The sequence below is a fragment of the Rhinopithecus bieti genome, unplaced genomic scaffold, assembly GCF_001698545.2.
Source record: "Rhinopithecus bieti isolate Rb0 unplaced genomic scaffold, ASM169854v2 scaffold_21649, whole genome shotgun sequence".
In the NCBI taxonomy this organism is placed as follows: domain Eukaryota; kingdom Metazoa; phylum Chordata; class Mammalia; order Primates; family Cercopithecidae; genus Rhinopithecus; species Rhinopithecus bieti.
This window is the reverse complement of record NW_016811584.1, coordinates 1718484-1741331: the sequence shown is the minus strand read 5'-3', so window position 1 is coordinate 1741331 and position 22848 is coordinate 1718484. Positions and strand designations below refer to the sequence as shown.

Genomic DNA, 22848 nt, shown 5'->3' with positions numbered 1-22848 from the left:
GGCATAACAAGAACAACCCCAGGCAAATACAGAGAAGATAACTAAAGGTCACTGGGGAAAACTATTTTTAATTTTTGACTTCATATGGGTTCGGGGACCAGGGGGGCGCAGTGAAAGTGGCTCATCAATATCGTGTTAGGTTTTGGCAGTCTTAGTTCATTTTCTCATCCCTGGTCAGCCATCCTGGTGATTGCGTTGGGATGTCTGGGTGTGATCTTGCAGAAGGAGTCAGAAACCACTGTAAAGAAGGAAATAAAGAAGAGGGAGAACTGATGGTTTCTTGTGTGTAAGCCACAGATGCATGATGAACTGTCACCTCCACCTCCTTCCTCCTCAGATGTTTGATGGTGACTTATCTGAGAGCTCTGAAGGAGAGAGCATCGGAAAAGACACGTTGCATTCTCTTATTCGTCTCTGAATGCTTTATGCCCAGGTTCCAAGAGCCTAGAAGAGTAAGCTTGATTCTGACACCAACGTCAAGGAACAGGAGCTTGCTTCGGAAGTCTCTTAAATGCAGCATTTATTTCTAAGCTGGTTCATACAAGAGCTTCCCAAGTAGCAGGGGACAGGGCAAAAGTAGGCTTAGTTTCTTGGCATTTCAGGGTCTGTTTCTGGAATGAGAGGACTGGATTAGATCGTTATTTTCCAGAAGGTGGGTTTCATACCACTTGGGCAGCTCAAATCTTACAAAGACAAATCACAAAATAATTTAATCACTTTCCCTTTTAAATTCTCTGATTATGTCAAGTTTCCACTTGGAATTAGTGTGTCTTTAACACCTCCCCTTCACTTGATAATTTCCCTGTGTAACTAAGTGTAGGCCTCAGGGTTCATTTTTTAAAGTTAGCATCTGTTTATGGCAGGTGATAGTGATTTTCCATTTAAGGCAGTGATAGAGTTTATTTTTACAATAAGTTTTTAAGTAAAAAATGACTAATTAAGGAAATAGTGCATAATAGCTCAGGTGACATGTACATATGGCAAAAAATTATCATGGCAATACAGAGAGTTTGGAAACAGTGAACAAGGCATGTTCTGAGGGGTTTTCTAGGATTAAAAGTCTACAATAAGTTCCCAAGTTTGACACAGTCACTTGCAAACTAAACTTGAAATTTGGACATTTAGCATAGGACCCAAATTTCAGATATTAAGACTAAGTAGATAAAAATTGGCTTTAATGTGTTATAGGAAGTGAATCTGTGCTACATCTTAGCCAACTTAAAAAATAAAACTAGATTTCTGCCCTCAGAACATACATCTTTTTCTTTTCAAAGCTTCAAAGAACATTCCAAAGTTCCAGCTAAAATGATTCAACCCATCCTGTTCCTTTTCCCCTTCACTCTGGCGGGAAGGATTGGATGAGATTACACTTTAATTGGGGTCAGCCCTAGAATGTAATGGTTAAGAACTTGGATTTGGAAGTCAGCCTGAACTGAGTTTGAATCCCCACTTGGCCACCTGTGAGCTGAGAGATCTTGGACTTGTGTCTCATCCTCTAAGCCTTAGTTTCCTCATCTGAAAAATGGGAATTTGAAATGAGCATATAAAGGGCTTCCACCAAAGCAAGTACTTAATAAGTCATTAGCAGCAGCAGCAGCAGCATCTATCTTGAACGTAGATCAGTTGAGTAGAAGCTATAGGTGGTTATACCTACCAAGGCATCTGCTAGGAGGTAGCTCCTTCCTTTGTAGGAAATAAAGTGATCAGAGTTAGCACTGGGCATTATTATTTTTTAAAAAAACAAAAGATGTTCCAAGCATACTGCCAAGCTTCACATTCATTTCTGCCAGGTAGAACAACAAAAAAATCTAGTGTGGCCTTCTGATTGTTCCCAGATTGACTTTCAAACAGGGGTTGGTGTGTGAGCTCTGGGTAGAGAGGCACCCTGGCCAGGGGAGTAGGGAGCAAATTGTCCCGAGGCCAGCTCCCACCTGACATGCATCATCTGAGAATCCTAGCCAAATGCCAACCATGGACACAGACCCAAGGCAAGCAGATGAGGGTGAATTAGGTTGCTTTGAGCTCTTGATGCCCTATTCATTTGCAGGGTGCTTTAATTATAAATAGATCCTTTGTTGGAAATGTAGGGAGACTCCATAGTGTGATGGATATGAGCTGGTAAAGAGCTAGACAACTAAAAAATGACCCCTAATGCTCTTTTATTGTCCATAAATATTTATTTGAGACCTGGCTCTGTGTATCATTTTCCCCCGGTTTAGAAAAGGCATGCTTTCTGTTCTCAAGGAACTTCTACTTCAGTTTGACCAAGTCATTAACAACACAATCATACCGGTAGTGACTGTCAACCAGGGGGAGGGGGAGAAGCAGGCTCTTTCATTGGGTAGCTTGGCAGACTATGGAGGGGGAATACTGAGAAGTGGTCATCCAATGAGCTCCCTGATGCTGGATGCCTGCCACCCCCCAGTCCTCAAGTGTGCCCTTATCAGAGGGCAACATCTTCTGGGGACACGCGAGCAGGACACCTTTGAACCTGGGCTCACTAAGATTCTCAGGGAGGAATCAAGAGGAGCTGCCGATTCCAGAGCGATAGGGCTTGAATGCCGAAAGAACATTCTCTCCTCCTCCACTGCCTGCATCAGTGTCTACTTCCCTTTTGCCTCTACAGCCTATTCACTTCAGAGTTCCCCCCTGGTTTAGGAAACTAACAATGCTGTGGTTAATTAAGAACCCAGGGCCGGGTGCGGTGGCTCAAGCCTGTAATCCCAGCACTTTGGGAGGCCGAGACGGGCGGATCACGAGGTCAGGAGATCGAGACCATCCTGGCTAACATGGTGAAACCCCGTCTCTACTAAAAAAAAAAAAATACAAAATCTAGCCGGGCAAGGTGGTGGGCGCCTGTAGTCCCAGCTACTCGGGAGGCTGAGGCAGGAGAATGGCGTAAACCCGGGAGGCGGAGCTTGCAGTGAGCTGAGATCCGGCCACTGCACTCCAGCCCGGGCGACAGAGCGAGACTCCGTCTCAAAAAAAAAAAAAAAAAAAAAAAACCCAGGCCTTGCTGAGTTAGTAGCTTTGGGCCCAATTTGGGCTGTGTGATGTCAGGCAAGGCCCTTAACCCCTCTGAGTCTCAGTTGCCTACACTGTGAAATGGGTATATTAATAGCACTAACTTAAGTCAAGGAAATAATGCACAGAAAGCACTTTGGCACAGCCTAGCACAAAGTCCTCCTGTATATTGCGATTATATTATTATTTATTATCAGAGGAAGTTGTATATCCTGGGAAGCCAGTGTGGGGTGGCGGGGGAAGTTTTCAAGGCGGTAGATTTGAATTCAGATTTCACCACTGCCAGTTAACTACTGGGTATGACTTGGAGGAAGTCATCTCACTTCTCTGAACACCTGCTTCCTCCTCTATGAAACAGGATAACAGGGCTGCTGTATGGCATAGATGAGAGCGTGTGTGACTCCATGGCTCTTGGTGCCTCCTCCTTCCCTTTCCTAGGCTTCCCTCATTGTTTACATAGTGCTTCAGAGTCACAACAGTCACACCTGCATCAGGTGTAGGGTGACTGCTCTGTTTCTAGAAAATTGCTAAAGTCTATGAGTAGGCAAGTGCCTTGGCAGGGTATAATTTATTTAATCGCAATTGATCGAAGCTTTGCAGGGTCAAGTGGCCCTCTGCACAGTCCTGCTTTGCAAACTAAGGGGCACCCCTCACTTGACTCTCAAATGTTGGGGCAGAGGGAAGGAGGGCCTGGCATGTAGAAGAAGAACCTTCCACTCCATCCTTGTGCCCTTCGCAACCTGGCAGTGCTTGGGAAACCTTTACCAAGGAAATTATTTTGCCAGTTTAGACTTCCAGCAGTCTTCAAAGGAATCCTCTCCTCTGTAGATGTCCCATATTGGAAAACACTTGAGAACCTTGCTGCTGTCTGCTGCAGGCATCCTTTACCTCAGGAATAAATACCATTTTTATTTTACCACCAGAATAATGTCCTTGACTCTACAATGGCTAGCCAACTTTTTTTTTTTTTTTTTTTTTTTTTTTTTTTAGAAAACCCAACAAACCAAATCACAGTTTGATTTATCTTTCATTTAAGTCAGTTGCCACTGTCTACCATTTCCCCATTATCCTTATGGAATGAAACTTAGCTGAGATGATTCTGGGAGCAAAGCCTGAGTCTCTGAGCTCCTGCCTTCTTTGTGTGTGTACATCCGTTTTTTTTATATATATATTCACAGGCTTCTGCATAATAAACTGTAGATAGATGATACATCTGGTATGCTTTTTTTTTTTTTTTTTTTTTTTTTTTTTTGAGACGGAGTCTCGCTTGTCACCAGGCTTGGAGTGCTTAGGGCCGGATCTCCGCTCCACGGCAAAGCTCCGCCTCCCGGGTTCACGCCATTCTCCTGTCTCAGCCTCCGGTCTGGGACTACAGGCCCCGCCACGTCCGCGCTAGTTTTTTGTATTCTTTTAGTAGAGACGGGTCTTCACCGTGTTAAGCCAGGATGGTCCGGATCTCCTGATCCTCGTGATCCACACCCTCGTCGCCTCCCAAAGTGCTGGGATTACGGCTTGAGCCACCGCGCGCGCCCGGCCTCTGGTTGCATATTAATTGCTGACAGTTCAAAATAACATGTAATCACTATGTTTCAAGGTTGCAAATGTACAGCACTGAGAGTCAGTGTTTGTTATGAACCTTTGGAAAAATCCATTGTTACTGGGTATTTTTTAATTCTTGCCATTAAAAATGCACTACAGAATGGAAAGTGTCTCAACAAATGAAATCAGTTTTGTGTTCTGCACACGTGCACATGCACATACACCCCTCCCAAAGAATAACATTTTGAAGCTATTCATCTGCTCATTTGGGGTGTGTGGGGGCAACAGAAATGCCAGATGAATCCATTATAGATTACTTACCTCACAGTTTCCTGTACAGCATGCTTTGTATCTTATTTTTCTGCATACCATTGCTCAGTGGGTGGTAAGATGTCAGCTGAAAGCCAAAAACAGGAAAGTTTAAGATTTTAAAATTTATTTCCTATTTAATCAATCCCATGTGGTTGTTTGACTAGTAGCTTTTTCCATTCTGAATAATCAGATTTGAATGTATTCTGTTCTCGGCTGGGAGCAGAGTGTTCTAAAACACCCGGGTGCTGTGTCCCCTGGTTCTAAGTGTGGGCATGTGCTCCTGAGGACACACATGGACCAAACATTTGAAGGGATAATTTGTGCTAGAAGGGACAGCTGGGAGTTACCAGGGAGCACCTCAAACGTATTTTGTGTTTCTCTCTGGAGGTCACATCTCTGCAAGGCCTGTCTGCTCAAAATCATTGTTCTTGTCAAAAACAGAAACCAACTACACATCAAGAGAAGGGGATCCATTTTCTTCTGCAGACTCAGTGCCCTTGGTCAGATGTCCCTGTAGTTTTTACCCAGCAACCAATTGGGATCCCTGGTCTCTGTCTAGTTTTCAGTCAGATGACAGACCTGACTGTCAGCTTTGCTTGCCTGAGATGTGTTTGATCATCCCAGATTCAGCTGGAACAATCTGTCCTTCCTTTGGGACACTGAGATTAAGATCTGCGCATCCTTTTTCATCTCTGTACTTCTTTTTGCTCTTCTGGGAAGCTAAGATAATGCTGAGCTTCAAAGAATGACAGATGGATGAGAAAGACAGAGGACTTTTCTGTGGTTCTGTGTGGTCCTTTCTTGGTTACACATTATTTTTGTGAAGTTTCACCTTGCACATCCGACATGGGTTGAATGCCCAGAGTTCCTCTCATTGCCTAATCCCAGACAGTACTGGGATCTGGCAAGACTGGAGACCAGCTCTTTTAGCCCATAATTCAGCAGTGTCGGTGGCAGTGGGCAGGTGGGAGGATAATGCAAACCTCCCAGATTAGGGAGGTTAGGACTTGGGTCCTTATCTTGAGATTTTACTGCTTTCCTCTCTTCCAATATAGCCTTGAATCCTGCCAAACCACCACTAGTTTTGCTGTATCCAGCCAGAGCTTGACTAAACAGGTGTAAAACCACAGGAAGAAAAGGAAGGCAGGAATGTGGAATCAAAATACATGATCTCGTAGCAGCCTCAGTGGCCAGAGCAGTTATTGGTACGATTCTGACAGGTGACATGGAACTCCAGCTTTGTCCCTGGAAGGATCAAGGCAAAATCCAGTGCTGCAGGGAATAGAAGAGGGCAAGGGCACAGGCTGGCAGAGAGACCATGCCTCTCCCAGGACATCAGAAATAAGAGCAATACTCTGATATTTACTGAGGACTTTCTAACAGGTGGGTGTCTGCCAAGCATATTATACACCTAGTCTCCTGTGATCCTCCCAACAACTCTGTGAGGAGATAGGAGAGTCATCTTCACTTCACAGCAGAGGAAACTAAGCTTATAGAGTTTACATTTTGGGCCCAAGGTCATAGGGTATTGCTTTCTAACCAGACGGGTTGAATCCTTTGCAAAGAATCGATGCACTCTTTGGGCCAGAGTGATAAGAACTTTGTCACTTGCTGCAGAGGCATTCAGATTATTCCTAAGCTCTGAGAGAGCAGAGAAAATGTCCTTAAAGAAGGAGGAATGGAACTCCCAGTGGCATCCTTTTCCCCCTTTCCCTCCAACCCCACCCAAGGGGAAGCCAGGGAATCCCTTTTACAGAGATAAACAAATGCAGAACATATATTCCATCCAAAGGTTTCCAAGAAGTCAGTAGGAAATGACTGACTCCGGAACCCCAAAGCCACAGAGACCTTCCTCTGGACCCCGTGGCTGTGACCAGGAGACCTTTTCTACCTCTGGGTGCCTTGTTGGCATCATCCAGCCAGGGATGTCCAGCCCCATTTTCCAGACTGGGGAATGGGTGTGCATTATAGGCACGTTATTTCTGTGGCATTCTTGCCAAAAATGCATAACCTAATATGAGAAAACATCCTCTGGGCGTATGGCTGGCCTTCCCGTAAGGGCCACAGAGACTTGATGCTGCTGGCAACTCTCCTAATTTTTAAGGAGGTTGAACTCTTTAAAAGTTCTCCAGCTCTGAGCATCTGGCCCTTTCTGCCTCAAAAGGCAGATGTGGAGCCAGGGACCACAGACAGAGCTAAACATTTGGCTTCCTCTTTCTCTGAAGGTCTGTAGCATCATGTCTGGGCATGACCAAGATGAGTTTCAGGCAATGGGGGCTGGTGTTTGCTAAAAGGAACTTAACCGGGGTGTGGGTGTGCATTTCTCCCTCTGCCCAAGGTTAAGTAATAGTAACATCCTGTGTAAAGAGAACTTGAATGTGGTTTTCTGCTAAACTTCAATATTTTAAGGCTATTTATTAGATGTGTTTAATCTTGGGCCAATTTAACCAGTAGCAGACTAATAAAATAACAAATTTGGGCTTGCTGCCAAGACAAATGTTGACTTACCCTTATAATGTTGACTAAAATGAATAACTTTGAAAGTTATTGCAGAGTGAAACCTTAGCTAAAAATACAGTGTCTGAAGCAGTGGTTTTGTTTCATTTTACTGGCTCTGCTTAGAGATTATGTTTGTAACCTAGGCTGCTGCCTGCTTCACCTCTCAGAGTACTGTATTTTACTGAATTATTTCCCAAGGTTCTTTTCTTCAGCCCATAAACCTTCACTCAGCAAAAATGAATTTCCCCATGGCAGGCAAGTAGGACAGGTTACTTTTCCAGTGTGGGGGCAAAACCTCAGTGGTACCAAGAGGAATAAAGGTAATAACTTGCTTGAGTCTTCTCTCAGAAACAAAACGGTATGCCATGAACATTCACCCTCTCCAAGTTTGTAGTAAAATTAATTGCTTCTCCCGGGTGTACTGGAAGAAATCCATCTCGCTTGCCCCCTACCCCCACCTTTTCTTCATTTTGCCATTCAGTTTATACAAACAGTAGAGAGCTATAGTATTTTGCTACCATGTGTTTTGGACTTAAAGGAAGCAGGGGAGGCCAGGAGGAAATGAAGCTAGGAGGACTACAGAAATTATCATAAAGTGTGATTTCTTTCTACCCCTGTTTTTTAAATTTGTGTTTTATAGGAAGCTGGTTTGGGCAGGGCTTCTGAGCATGGTTTCAGAGGCTCCTGCCAGCATTGTGTGAGTTCATTCAACTGCCAACTGTCCTCCTTATGCCTCTCCCTTATTCAAGGTTTCCCCCTGAAAGCAACCATCTCACAGGAAGGCTTTGGCCGAGAAGCCATAGGTGCCGAATCTGCTTTTGGTGCTGCCTGGCTCAGGCAGACAGAGCTTGATACACAGAGAATGAACGTCATCCCTCTAACATTAGTATGTTCAGTTCTGTGCACCTGAGAGTTGATGGTTTAATTTGTGGATTTGCCCAGAGTCTCTTGTGACTTCTGCCATCATCTGCTCTTAGCACTTCCATGAGAGGGGACAAGAGATTGTTGGAGTCTCAATCCAGCAGCCCGAAAACCTGTCTGCAGCTTGGGTTTGAGACTGAACCAACACAGGGTGTTTTGTGGATTTTAGTTATCCAGGCTGTCCCTGTTCCCTCATTAACAAAAACAAAACAAAACAAACCCCAGCTTTTTTTTTTTTTCTTTTAAGAAGGAAATTGGGATCTTTTCCTCATAGCACGTTACCTTAATATAGAGGAAAGAGTTGAGCCATTTTATCAAAAAGGAAATCAAATCCCCCTTAGATGCCTAATGTGAGACAACTGGCAACCAAACTCATGGCTGGAGAAAACAAACACAAGAATGTGGCTTCCATGTTTGAGATTAGCCAAGACAAAGATAGCAGGGATGCCTCCCAGAACATTTCCTGGTGACTTGTCAAAGTCCACAAAGCCTGTAGTCCCTTTGTTGAAATCACTGATAAGCATACAAGAGGAAAATTATAGTTCTGAGTTTGATGACCTTTTCTCACCTTGGGGGTTAAAAACCAATAATTCTGAAGCACATTTGGCCTAATCAATGGAGCCAGGTTTCTGTTGGGATATGGGCCTCATTTTTTGTCTTTCATCTTCTGGGAACAGATGACACCAGGTCAGTTAGCTCTGTGCCAGGGGGGGAAAAAAAAACAGAAAAAAAATTTCAATGGAAATTTTAGAATTAGGAACAATTATTTCATTATTATTTTCTTTTTCTATTTCCACGAAAAAAGATGGAGTCATTTGCAAGCTCCAAGGCAGCTCTCCTTTCTGTACCCACAGTCTCATTCCTCCTTTGCTCAAGCAGCTCTATGAAGGGCTCCTCAGTGCCGCATATGTGTCCTATGTTCCTGTATGCCCTGCCTTCCAGCCATCTCACCTGTTCCTTCCTTGCCAGCTCCACCTGACACTGACTCTCTTGACTCTGTGGATCAACCTTCTGATTCTCCCTGTTCAGCTGGGAGACATTCCCCTCAACAGTGACATCTGTGTACTTCAATTAAGGCCACTTTGCCCATACTGGGTAAACACTCCCTAAATTAGACTAAGAAGGATGCACAAAGTGACAAAGTCCTCCAAAATATGTATTAGTTACAAAGAGAATAATATTAACTTTGCAGTGGAGAAATTCAGCAGACACCACCTGTGTTAGTTTCTTATGACTGCTATAACAAAGCACAAGCTAGGTGGCGTAAAACAACAAAAATTTATTGTCATATTCTGGAGGCTAAGTCTGAAATGAAAATGTCAGCAGAGGCCGGGTGTGGTGGCTCACACCTGTAATCCCAGCACTTTGGCAGGCCAAGGCGGGTGGATCACCTGAGGTCAGGAGTTGTGACCAGCCTGGCCAACATGGTGAAACCCTGTCTTTACTAAAAATACAAAAATTAGCTGGGCATGGTGGTGCACTCCCTGTAGTCCCAGCTACTCAGGAGGCTGAGGCAGGAGAATCACTTGAACCCAGAGGTGGAGGTTGTGGTGAGCTGAGATGGTGCCGCTGCACTCCAGCCCGAGCCACAGAACAAGACTATGTCTCAAAAAAAAAAAAAAGAAAAAAGAAAAGGAAATGTCAGCAGAGCCATGCTCCCTCTGAAACCTGCAGAGGAATCCTTGCTTCTTCCAAGTTCCTGGTGTTTGTTGGCAATCCTTCGTGTTCTTTGGCTTGTAGATACATCACTCCAGTCTCCACCTCTCTGTTGTTACATGGCCATCTTCTCCATGTGTGTCTCTAAATTTCCCTTTTCTTATAAGGACACCAGTGATTAGATTTAGGGCCTGCTCTAAACTAGTATGACTCTTCTTAACTTGATTTTATCTACAAAGGTCCTATTTCCAAATAAGGTCACATTCACAGGTATCTGGAGTAAGAACTTACACTTATCTTTCAGTGGGGGCATAATTCACTCCATAAGACCATCTTAACCACGTAGTCAAAGTTAACATCACCAGTAATAAGACTTAGCAACATGGTGTACCACCTATACGATATACCAGGAAGGGCACATCTTTGTGTTGTATTCTTGTCAAAAAATGCATAACCTGAACCTAATCATGAGAGAACATAAGATTAATCTAAAGTGAGAGACATTCTATAAAATAACCAGTACTCTTCACAAGTGTCAATTAGAGAGCTCTGTTACTTTGCTGTAAGATCACGAAAAACAACAAGACAGAGGAACTATATCACAGATTGGACAGAAATATAACTTTGGATTCTAGATTAGATCCTGGAACAGAAAAAGGACACTAGTGGGAAAACAGAAACCGGTGAAATCTCAATAACTCTGTTAATAGCTTAGTTAATAGTATTGCCCTAATGTTAATTTCTTAGTTTTGATAAATGTACTGTGGTTATGTAAAATGTTAACATTAGAGGTAGTGGTGTAAAGGAGGTATGGGAGCACTCTACTAATTTTGCAACTCTTCTGTAAATCTAAGATTATTTCAAAATCAATTTTTTGAAAAAGAGTATGCACATATTAAGGGAATAGATAAGCTCACCTGTTCTTAGAGGCAAAGGTGGCGGGGGGAATAATCTTTAGCAAAAACATAACAATTTGTAAGCCCTATTCTAGGCTCTGATAATTATCTTGCTGTTCACAAAGTACTGTGCTATGTGCTCATCGTCATTATCTGTCTGTCGTTGGGCAGAATAACGAAGCAGAGGCGTATAGTCCAATACATGGTCCACATTTTGCCTCTACCTGAAATACGTGATGTTGTGTATTTGTGCTCCTTGAACCTTGACTTGCTCACTTATAAAATGGGGGTAATGATATTAGCTTTCTCATAAGATGTTCTGAAGATGCCAAGAGCAAATCCATATAAAGCTCTTCACCCAGCACCTGCACAGATGATAAATTCCCCATAAAGCGTAGCTCCTACCCACAGAATTCTCACTGCTGTATTACAAGGTTATTTCCCCATTTTCAGTTGAAGAAACCGAATAAGTAACTTGCTTAAGACAAGATTAGTGAATATGAGAGCCAGGCTGAAATAGATAAATCTAGAAGAATAATATGGCTCATTCTCAACCACTTTGTTAGAAAAACATTAACCCAAGAGGGAAAATCTGTAGGGATTCATTGAAAGAAAAGATACAAAGCAAGCTGTCAAGTGCCCCCATGCTGGGTGGAGTGGGGTCATTTGAAGTAAAGCTTATAGCTGGGAAGAGGCAGAAGCAGGAATTAAAGAATTGTCCAGTGGGCAAACAAACAGAGACCCTGAAAGGGTGGGGAAGGCCTTCGCAGTAGGAGGTATCAGAGGAAATTAGAACACAAGAATATTTGTAGTAGCCTAGAAGTCTTGAAGGGTGAGAATCTTGGGCATAAACTGTAAAATGATGTGAACCACCCTCTGGCCCTGAGGAATAGGAGTGGTAAAGTCAAGGCAGTTGTAGGCTAATGAGCTTTACATTTGTTTGATCGGTAAGAGGCAGAAGGGGAGTGAGGATCTGGCAAAAATGGGAGGTTTTAGCCTCGTTAGTAGATGATGTTATTGTATCAATTGAGAGAAAAACATGAATTTGCAAGGCACTCACAGGAAAACAAAACATGCTCACAAGTTAAAATATATACAGCAGGAACATGAAGGACTCCTGTCCATGGACAAACTGATCTTGAAGGGCCCTTATTTTTCTGTGTGTTTCTAAAATAAATTAGCGTTGACCTCCCCTGGATTGTTTTATGTCATGGAGTTCAGTGATTGGGAACCCATTAATGGGTTTCCTTTTTTTTTTTTGAGATGGAGTCTCGCTGTGTCACACAGGCTAGAGTGCAATGACACGATCTCAGCTCACTGCAACCTCCGCCTCCCGGGTTCAAGTGATTCTCCTGCCTCAGCCTCCTGAGTAACTGGGATTACAGGCGCCCGCCACCTTTTGTAGTTTTAGTAGAGACAGGGTTTCACCGTGTTGGTCAGGCTGGTCTCGAACTCCTGACCTCATGATTCGCCCCCCCCCCCCCTTGGCCTCCCAAAGTGCTGGGATTACAGGTGTGAGTCACCTCGCCTGGCCAGGGTTTCTTAATGAGTGTGAATTAAGCCAGTCAATACAATGAAAGACTTCAGGGAGTGTGGCGACTTGGCCCATGGCTCTCCTTGGGGTTGCTGTCTTTAAATGCTGTGAAGTTGCTTTCCCAGTGTTCTCTTTCCCAACACATGGAGCTTTCCCTATTCCAGTGTGTGTTATTTAGAAGTTATTGAAATTCAGTAGTGGGAACTTTTTTACAACACACAAAAATAGGTTTCTTCTATTCTGGATGATGTCTGTCTCTTTAGTATCCTTTCTCACTAGGCCCTCCCTAATAACTGAGGTAAAAAAAAAAAAAAAAATCACAGATAGCACCTGTCTACTCCGGTTCAGCATTCGCTGGCACACTTGCAAAACAATTTTGTGTCCATTAAAAAAAAATTTTAAAAAACTTAATTTTGACATGTACCATAGACAGGCATGTACCAAATACATGTACCCTTTGACATTTATTTTGTCACGTACTTGTGCCCAGCACCTAGCTTTGATAGCTACCAACCTGTGACCAGTCCTGTTTTCCTCTTTCTCCATCCTCTTTCTCCACTGTTGTTATTTTGAAGTAGATCCCAGGCATCATATCACTTTTTATGTACTTTGTTCATATATATTTTTAAATGGTCAAGGAAAGTTGGCATTGTGTTTAGAAAGTTAAGAGAATAAAATGCAATAAAATAGGATTTACTCACATAAAAAGTAAGTCAAATGTTTCCCCTGTTTCTCAGGGGAGGACCCTGCATGTCCAGCTGCAGGGAGAATAGGCAAATCAAGCTTTGCTATCTACTGGAGCCTGACGATGACTAGGTGTGCCTGTGGGAGGTGCAGTGCCTGGGAGTGTTGTCTTTCGGTATGTTACAGTAGGAAAGCTGAGGCTGAGGGCCTCTGACCAGGACATAACTGGTCAGCAAACAACAGTCAGCAAACTATGGCCTGAAGATGGAATACAGCTGACTTCCTATGGGCCTCAAGCTAAGAATAGTGTCTGCATGTTATAATGATTGAAAAATATCAAAAGGATAATATTTTGTAAGCAGGGCATAGTGGCTCACCCCTGTAATCCCCAGCACTTTGGGAAGCCAAGGTGGGAGAATTGCTTGACCCCAAGAGTTTGAGACCAGTCTGAGAAACATGGCAAGACCCCTTCTCTAAAAAATTTTTTAAAAATTTAGCCAGGCATGGTAGTGAGCACCTGTAGTCCCAGTTTCTTGAGAGGCTGAGATGGGAAGATCCACTTGAGCCCGGGAGGTTGAGGCTGCTGTGAGTCGTGATCGTGCCACTACACACTAGCCTGAGTGACAGAGCAAGACCGTGTCTCAAAGAATATTTTGTGACATGAAAACTATGAAATTTGAATTTTAGTGTTCATAAATAAATGTTTAATATGATATAGCCACACTTATTTATTTACAGATTGTTTGTGTCTGAAAGCAGAGATGAGCTGTCATGACGGAGGCTGGGTAGCCCCTTACAGAAAAAGTTAGCCAGGCCCTGGTGTAGGGCATGGGCTCTGGAGTCAGCCTGCCTGGGTTTACATCCTGGTCACCTTGTTTTAGCTGAATGGTTTTAAGCAAATTGCTCTACTACATGCCTTAGTTTCTCCATCTTTAAAATAGGGATCGTAATAGTAGTTAACTTGTAAGGTTGTTAATAGGATCAAATTTGCAACTATATGTAAAGCACTGAGCTGAGTTCCTGCTACCAGTATTAGCTCATTATTATTATTTGTTTATGCTAGAGTTTATCAGTCACTGTAAGATTGTAACGTCCTATTTAACATGAGGACGATGAAAGCCACCTAGAAGGTTCCTGGGTAGATTAAACGTGACCCTTGGGAGTACAGTTTCCACACACACCTGGTATACAGATAGAACCCTGAAAAGGCATTCCTGGCATTTCCAAACATTTGAAAGATTTTTTTATTTGGCTCCATCAACTCATGGGCAAGAGTATCTGCTAGCACAATCGATTCTCACCTCTTCCTTGCTCCTGACCAGATGTAAAGCAGCTGAGAGCCACACTGCCCTGCCGTACAACAGCCTGAGTCCTTATGCCAGTGACTGCATTTCCAGCCTCTCCTGGATGGTGTTTGAGGCTCAATAGGGGTAGAGTCTCAGGGCAGCTGCAGACATGAGATGGATGATATTCCTACTATTCCCCACCCCACTCTGGCTGCAAAAAGAAAGCACAGGGAAAATGAGTGGGGAGTTCCTGTATGCCATGTCTGTTTCAATGGAACTATTTTTGGAGGAATAAAAAAGTATGCTAGATTATATTGATGCCATGGGCATTTTCTTACATTGCAGACAGTCTGCTTTGGCTTTTACCTGTTGAGGGGAAGAATGAGGAGAGGATAAAAATCATTGTATCCCCTAGAGAAGGAATATCAAAATCCGTTTAGTAAAAATATCATACTAAGAATAAAATTGCACAGAGTGTTTTATTCTCCTTTGTTCGTAATTAAACACAAGATATTTTAAATTGTCAAATCAGTTTATTTATGAAAAAATATGACCTGTATGCCTTTCTTTATTCTCTCCTTTCCTTATTATCTCCTTTCCTTCTTCCCACCCCTCCCTTCTTTTCTTCCGTTCCTTTTCCTTCTTTCCTTGTCCTCTGACTAAATGAAGAACATTTGATAAAAGCCACTGCCAATTCATGATAAAAATTCACAGCAAAGTTGGTACAGAAAGGAACTTTCTCTACGTGATAAAGGGTGCCTCTCCCATGCTCTCAGCAAATATTTAATGATGAAATCTCATTAATAATTACTTTAGAACCAAGAATTAAACTAGTATACCCACTGTCTTGGCTTGTAATCAACAATATACAGGTGATTCTAGCCAGTGCAATAAGACAAGAGAAACAAAAAAGTGGTAAGTCCTGGAACAGATGAAACAAAACTGTTATTCACAAAATACTATCCATACAGAATGCTCAATGTCTTTTCTTCTTTTCTTTTTTTTTTAAACTTTAGTGAAATACCCTCCTGCCCTGTCTTAAAATCACGTGGTAGGGGGTGGTGTCTGCACTTGAAACAGGACACTTGGTTCCTGGATTTAGCATTGACCTTGCCCAGCTTGGTCTGGCAGCTGAGTTGTTGGACTAGGAAGCATCCCTGCAAGTTATGTTCTGTTATCTCTCTATAAAGCCTGAAAGCATCCCTACAATTGCATTTGCTAGTTCTCAGTAGAGCTATTTAACAAGAATCTGGAAACATTTTCCCTGAGGGCTCTCTTTAGACAGCAGTAAAATGTAGCTGGAGACATATTGAGTAAATGGAAAAGAAAAATCAAATGAGGCCAGGAATTTTTTTAATCTTCTATTCTCATAGAAGCCCTCAAGGAGAACACTATAATTCATACTTTACTCATATGGGTTAGGCATAAAGCCTCCCCCATAGATCCAATAACCTGTAAGTGTTCTGGTTTTGAAATTGCACCTGCTTACATTGCTGGATCATAGCACTAAATCACACAGCAACGGCTTCTGGTTCAATTGTTCATTACTTGGGAATGTCAGATTGCCAGAGAGCAGCCTGATGTTTACATCCAAATCGGCAATGCCTTAGGAAATCAATTTTAATTACAATCTCACGTAGCAGCACTGCACTCAACCTGCAGAGAGGCTGGCATTTGTGTTGAACCTACATCTTATAGTTGTGCAGAAAATGCCTGTCTGACTGGGTCATGCAAAACGGTCAGCAAAGTCAGCAGAACCTTAGAAAAGATGATACAGCAAGTGGAACACAGCTGGATCATCCCCCATCCTGCCGAGCGTGCAGTGCTTTCTGGCCCCTTTTTAAAACAAGAGAACCCAGTTGGCGTTTGCCTTTCAACCTTCCCATTCTGATATAAAAATCTGTGACCCGGCAGCTTTAACCATAGAAGAGAGAGAGAGAGAGAAAGACTCAGAGTCAGTGGGCAGGATTCTCTGACACCAGGTCCTGCTCCCTCAGGGAATCCTTGTCACCTCACTTGCTGTAATGCAGTTTGTGCTACCAACCTGGCATTTTCAGCCCAAAGCAGGATCCATTTCGACAAATTCAGGGGATGCTTAAGAGGTGGTGTGTGTGTGTGTGTGTACGTGCGCGTGCGTGTGTGTGTGTGTGTGTATTCAGTACGCCAGTGGTGCAGCTCTGACGTAAAAAAATGTTTTAAACCCTCCTCTGGGCACAAATGCTCAAGAGCCTGGCACTGGACAGGGAGCATCCTGAAGGGCATTGTCACCTGAAGCAGAAAAGCTGTCAGATCTTTCCCTTCAGCTCTTAAATCATTGTCACGCAATGGCTTTCATCTTGGGAGATTCATCCTCTGCATTTTGGAACTGAGCCTTCCTAGTGTTTTGAGAATTTTCTGCTCTGTTCAGCTTAGCACGCTAAGAAGCCGGAGAGGTACCCAGCAGCCTGGTTGCATGCTCTGTCTTGGAAAAGTATCTGACTGCTTTGAGAAATCGTGAAATCATTCTGGGCCACATTGTGGGATTGTATTGAATTTTTTTTTAAGTTTTTAAATTTTTATATGTAAATGCCGGAAAGCTTGGAGATAGTCTATTTCAAAGAAGGCTTTTGGTTTCTGAGACTGGCAGGGGCATAAAATGACATGAGAGTGTCTCAGCAGGATTCCAAATTCACGAAAGGTTTTTCCAAGCACTTACTCTGTTCAGAACGGGGATGCAGAGATGTCCTGGAGAATCTGAAGTTCTGCCTTAACCCTCGAAACTTTGAAAGCAATGGCTGAAAAGGAAAGATGAATACCTAGAGGCTCCCTCTGGAAATGACTGAGGTTTGCCACCACAATTGGCTACTTTGGCTTTGTCCATCAAAATTTGGTATCTTCGTGTGCTGTCTAGCATCTACTACAGGTCAGATGGAGCTTAGGAGGACAAGGGTAACTCTTCTCTTTGTCTTTGTAAAAATGTTTTGTCTATCATCATTCTCTTCCTCATAGCCTGTTGTTGTTGTTGTTGTTGTTGATTTGTTTTTTGGTTTTTTTGACACAGAGTCTCTCTCTGTCAACCAGGCTGGAGTGCAGTGGCACAATCTCTTCTCACTGCAACCTCTGCCTCCCGGGTTCAAGCAATTCTCTGCCTCAGCCTTCCGAGTAGCTGGGATTACAGGCACCCGCCACTACACCCGGCTAATTTTTGTATTTTTAGTAGAGATGGAGTTTCACCATCTTGGCCAGGCTGGTTTTGAACTCCTGACCTTGTGATCCACCCGCCTCGCCCTCGCAAAGTGCTAGGATTACAGGCATGAGCCACTGCGCCCGGCCAGCCTGTTGTTTTTATTTATGTAATTCTTGTCTGCAAAGTCCTTGGAATGGGTAGGCTCCCTCCCACCTATCAGCCTGGTTTGAAGTAACTTGCAGATTTGCAAATAATGTTTTATGTGGAGGTGATTTTCAAAACTTGTGGCTGTATGTAGTATAGAAACCAATGTCCATAGTAGGGCTTTTTCTCTATACATTTTCTTTTGCTATCTGGTTATAATTTATAAATATTAATATGTGTATTTCAAATATACTGTAGATACAAAGATGCTTTCTTAAGAGCCCATATAACTTCTTTAAAAAAATTTTTTTTTAATTTAATGAACTAAGAAAACAATCTTGGTGCTTTAGGAAAGCCATTGCATAAGAGTGGCTTTAGGCAAGGTGGGGAAAAGGTTTTTAAAAAGATGTAACCAGAAGCAACAAAAGACAAGGTCATTGGGTGAGAAATCAGAGGCTGCTTTTCTCTACAGAAGGGGTGGGGAGACTGGTTCTACTAAGTGGAAGCTTCTGAATTAAAAGCTGGCAGATACTGGGGGGTGAGGGATAAGGAGCAGATCCCTGCCCCTTTTCTGTCTTCCCAGATGATGCCTCTGTTGACATCCCCTGCCTGCCATTTGTCCTTCCCTGCCTCTTAAGCCAGGTCATCTCCATACAGCCGGAGTGAGACGTGACACTGTTTATATTCCATAGATCAGTGTATAGCCAGCACCTCGTGGAGTGGAACACAGTTGTATGGTGGAGTTATGTTGTCTTTGCAATTGACCTTGACATTTTACTTTTTTTTTTTTTTAACTCTATAGGAGCCTAGTAATAAACGGGTGAAACCCCTTTCCAGAGTTACGTCACTAGCAAACCTCATCCCGCCTGTGAAGGCCACGCCATTAAAGCGCTTCAGTCAAACCCTGCAGGTAAGAAGGGCACACGGGGCCTATGGTTGCAGAAAATCATGGTGTACGGGAGGGAACATCCCCATTCTACCTAGAATTTCCCCTGGTTTGAGAGTGACCTGAATCAATGCTTATTTCAATAGAAGAGCGCAAGTGAGGGGACTTGGAGGAAGAAAGATGTTTTCAAGTTGCAGACAAGGGTCATGCAGAGCCAGAGCTATTGCAGTTGGGCCTTTCTCCACAATTGTATTTCAGAGTTATGTGCCCCATCCAGACATACTCTCACGCGATTTTTTCCTAAAATATCTATGGGCCTCCTGAGGAAACCAGCACATGATGTTATCTGGAGGGCAACACAGCCTAGTGGCTTCGACCAGGGTCGGCAAACTGCATTGGGTGGAGAAAATCCAGTTCACCACCTGTTTTTTTATGACTCACAAGCTAAGCCTGATTTTACTTTTAAAATTCTTGGGGAAAATCAAAAGAATGGTGCTGGTTCGTGACACGTGAAAACTACATGAAATTCAAATTTCAGTATCCATAAATAAAGTTTTGTTGGAACATAGCCATGCCCATCTGTTTATTGTCCATGGCTGCTTTGTACTATGGCATAATTGAGTAGTTGTGACAGAGACCATATTGCCCACAAAGCCAAAAATATCTACCATCTGGCCCTTCACATAAAATGTTTGCTGACCCTTGGCTTAGAACGAGGACCTAAGGACCTCGGAGTGGAAGTACCTTGGGTTCTAACCTTGGCTCACCTTGGGCAGGTGACTTAACATCTCTAGGTCTTGCTTTTATTTTTTATTAAAAAAATTTTTTTTCCATACTTTGTCCTACAGATAGGTCTTCTATTCCTTATGGGTAAAATTTGCCATGATGCCACCAAACCATCATGGAATCATTGCAAAGATTTACAAGACAGTGCATTTAAAGGGCCTAGCATAACGCCTTGTCCCTTAGTTAGCAATCATTAATCTTTGAATTAGTTAACTAAGTAGTAAATATTAGCTACTATAATAGTTTTTTAGTTAACAAGTAGTTATAGTTGTTCTTAAACTGTTGATGAAGTGTATCTTTTAAAGTGAACGTTGAGATTTATCCAAGGCCTTGAACCCAATTTGATAATTATACAAATTTTCTTTTAGATTGAAGCCCACAAAAAATATGCCATGAAAAGGCTCACCTGGTTTAGCTGAGCAGCTGTCTTGAGTCTGCCATGTATTTGTTGTGAATACTTTTGCTTGGCAATATTTTTTTATCTCTGCTTTCTCAGTCTTTAAGAAAACTGGGGACCAGAACCCAAGGCATGCCTCATGCTGTGAAAATCCATGACTTGAGAACTGTTTGAGGTTCTCCCTCAGCCCTTTCTGTCCTTGCCTGCCTACCATACTGCCAATATGTCATGACTCTACATATAGCCCAAGTGGTTCTTGCTACTTTCCCATAGATGCCCTTCCACTCCATTACTTTTCCCCTGCCCTGCCCGTTCCTCTGTTAACTCCATTGCAGTTTCACCTGAATGAATACCTCATCACCTAATTAGCTATAGGTTTGGGTCTGTTTCTCTCAGCACTTGGGCCTCTGGATCCCTAGTTAATCCCCTGATCCCTTTTGTGGGAGAACGGAAGAAAGAGAAAATAAGGTCGTCTGGGAGAGCAAGATGAAGGGCTTTGAAACTAGTGAAGAATGTGTTTACCTTTTCTCCCTTGTGACCAGTCCTTCAGCCTTCCAGACAAGTTCATCGCAGGCATCCCCTGGAAGATTCATCACCACCCTAGTCCTGCACATCTGGTCTTTCGCTGAGCACCGCTTTTTGAAAATTCTTTAGAATGTCTACTGCATTTCACCCTTTCCTCTCCATCCCATGGCTGTGGCTCAAGTTCACTCTGCAATTATTTCCTCTCTTGATTGTGAGACCTCCAGATTACCAGCCATCTCTTCCCATTATTGCTCCCAGGACAGTCCACCCTCTGTGCGTGAAGGCCCTCATTCATTCAAAAGTGTTGAGTGAGCCCTCATCAGGCATTAGGCTCTTCCTGCCTTCATATTGCTGTGTTCCAGATATAATAGAATTGCCTTTTGGTAGGTTTGCAGCAGTGCTGTGTTCCCACATGGCAGTAATGAGCTAGACTTAGGCAGCCTGCCAACCATCACCTACAAATGTCCCCACCTCTCCCAATTGCCCTTCTAACACCTGACCCTTTACTCTCCGTCATTGCCTTGCCTAGTTGGTAGGCTTTTTGTGTTTGTGCTCCTGGGCCTAGGAAGAGCACAATCTGTGCCTCCCACTATAGCCCAGCCCTGGCTGCTGTAAGATCTGTTATCATACCTTCAAAATCTTTCTTTTGGCTTCCCAGGCTTCTCAGGCACAATTTCTTTCTTCTGTTTCTGGGCTTCCTTCACAGAGAACAGGGCAGGAAACATTTGCTCACCTCAGAAATTTGCATTGACCTAGAGAACTAGAACAGAAAGAAATCAAGCCATGTCTGAAATCCAGCAGACTGAGGCCAAGGAAGGATGAGAAAGCCAAACCCAAGGGAGGATCTGACATGTGGAAATTGGTTTTTAAAACCGCAAAGATTTTTTTGGCAAAGTTTTTTTTTTTTTCTTTTTTTTGAGATGGAGTTTCACCCTTGTTGCCTGGGCTAGAGTGCAATGGTACGATCTCAGCTCACTGCAACCTCCACCTCCCAGGTTCAAGCGATTCTCCTGCCTCAGCCTCTCAAGTAGCTGGGATTACGGTCACCTGCCACCAAGCTTGGCTAATTTTTTGTATTTTTAGTAGAGATGGGGTTTCTCCATGTTGGCCAGGCTGGTCTCAAACTCCGGACCTAAAGTGATCCACCTGCCTCAGCCTCCCAAAGTGCAAAATATTTTTTTAATTTAATTTTTTCAAATATCGTGATAAATAGCTCACTCTAAGCTTTATATCTTGGCCATGAACAACCCAGCAGAAACAGAAGAGTTATTCGTAATGGTAATGTACATAGATACGGAGAGAATTGAGCAATGTGCTTATGTTTGAGTGTGTCCTTGGGTGGGGTGGAGGGTAGTCAGTGAATGGAAATACGCCCCTCAAGTTGTATGCAGAGTTAGCAGCCATGTTTGCAGAATGATCTGGAAAGCATGGAGAATGCTAGCTTGTCCCCACATGTCTTCTTGTAACTCACCTTGGTGCACACAGCGCAACTTCTGTGACATGATTTCCAGCTGTAGCATCTCAATAATAGTTTCCCTCGCCAGCGAGACTGAGAGAGGGTGCTCATTTATGTTTTATTTTATTTTATTTATTTTATTTTATTTTTTTCGAGACAGAGTCTTGCTCTGTCACCCAGGCTGGAGTGCAGTGGCGTGCTCTTGGCTCACCTCCACCTGCACCTCCTGGGTTCAAGTGATTCTCCTGCCTCAGCCTCCCGAGTAGCTGGGATTACAGGTGCCCACCACCACACCTGGCTAATTTTTGTATTTTTAGTAGAGACGGTTTCGCCATGTTGGCCAGGCTGGTCTCAAACTCCTGACCTCAGGTGATCCATCACCTCAGCCTCCCAAAATACTGGGATTATAGACGTGAGCCACTGCACCTGGCTGGATGCTAATTTAATGTGGTCTGGGAGTAGTAAGGATGAGGGGGAAGAGCTGGCCCCATAGCGCTGCTCAGTGGGCTCACTTCACATCCTCTCTGATTTTGTCTAAGTCCTGGTTCCCTTTCCAATAAGGGAGAAACAGAGAACAAAGAGTGTATCAGCTGCCCCAAACCTCTGAGCAGCCATCCATTAACCGTATGTGTGTATTATTTATGCCTTTTCTATTCCAAAAATGACTCAAGGCTGTAATTGAGCAGCTTGGTTCTCTGTTGCAGTATTCCTTTTCCCTAGCTTCTGACACCTTAGAGACATATATATCCCTTTGGATATTCAATTATGTCTCTCAGGTTGGATTCTTTTAATTATAGAAGAGATGACTTAAGCCCAAACACGGTGCTTTAATCAATGCTGGAACACTTAGCAGTCCTTCCTCTGGTTCCTCAGGAGACCACAGGTTAGCCCAGGAGGATATCAGGAGAGCTCTGGGCTGGCAGCCACTTCCCAAAATGTTAAAAGCCCAGTCACACATGTGACTGGTCCTTGCAGCCACAGTTCAGCAAGACACTGCAGGATTTGTTCTCTCTTGCGTCCTCTGCCCATATGGGCTGGGGGCTTGTGCCCCAACACAAAGGCAGCATTTGTGGACGTTGGGGAGAGACAGCCTGACTGCATGGCACTCTGTCTGCTTCTCACCAGGAAGGTTAGTGC

At 43.4% G+C, this 22848-nt stretch overlaps 1 protein-coding gene and 1 long non-coding RNA gene across 8 annotated transcripts in view; one reads left to right on the top strand and one right to left on the bottom strand.

Annotated features, from left to right (window-relative positions):
* Positions 1-22848, top strand: part of ARHGEF3 (Rho guanine nucleotide exchange factor 3) — a 348389-nt gene that overhangs the window by 279889 nt on the left and 45652 nt on the right. For all 7 annotated transcript variants that reach the window (XM_017894189.1, XM_017894195.1, XM_017894194.1 and 4 more), the window contains one exon: positions 18464-18571. In XM_017894189.1, coding sequence (XP_017749678.1) covers positions 18464-18571 — 108 coding nt within the window. The remainder of the gene's footprint in view (positions 1-18463; positions 18572-22848) is intronic.
* LOC108543615 (uncharacterized) lies at positions 210-21085 on the bottom strand. The gene is made up of 5 exons (XR_001889621.1): positions 20886-21085; positions 14367-14562; positions 8864-8993; positions 4885-4960; positions 210-611 (listed from the first exon to the last, which is right to left on the bottom strand). It is a non-coding gene; the product is annotated as an uncharacterized LOC108543615 (long non-coding RNA).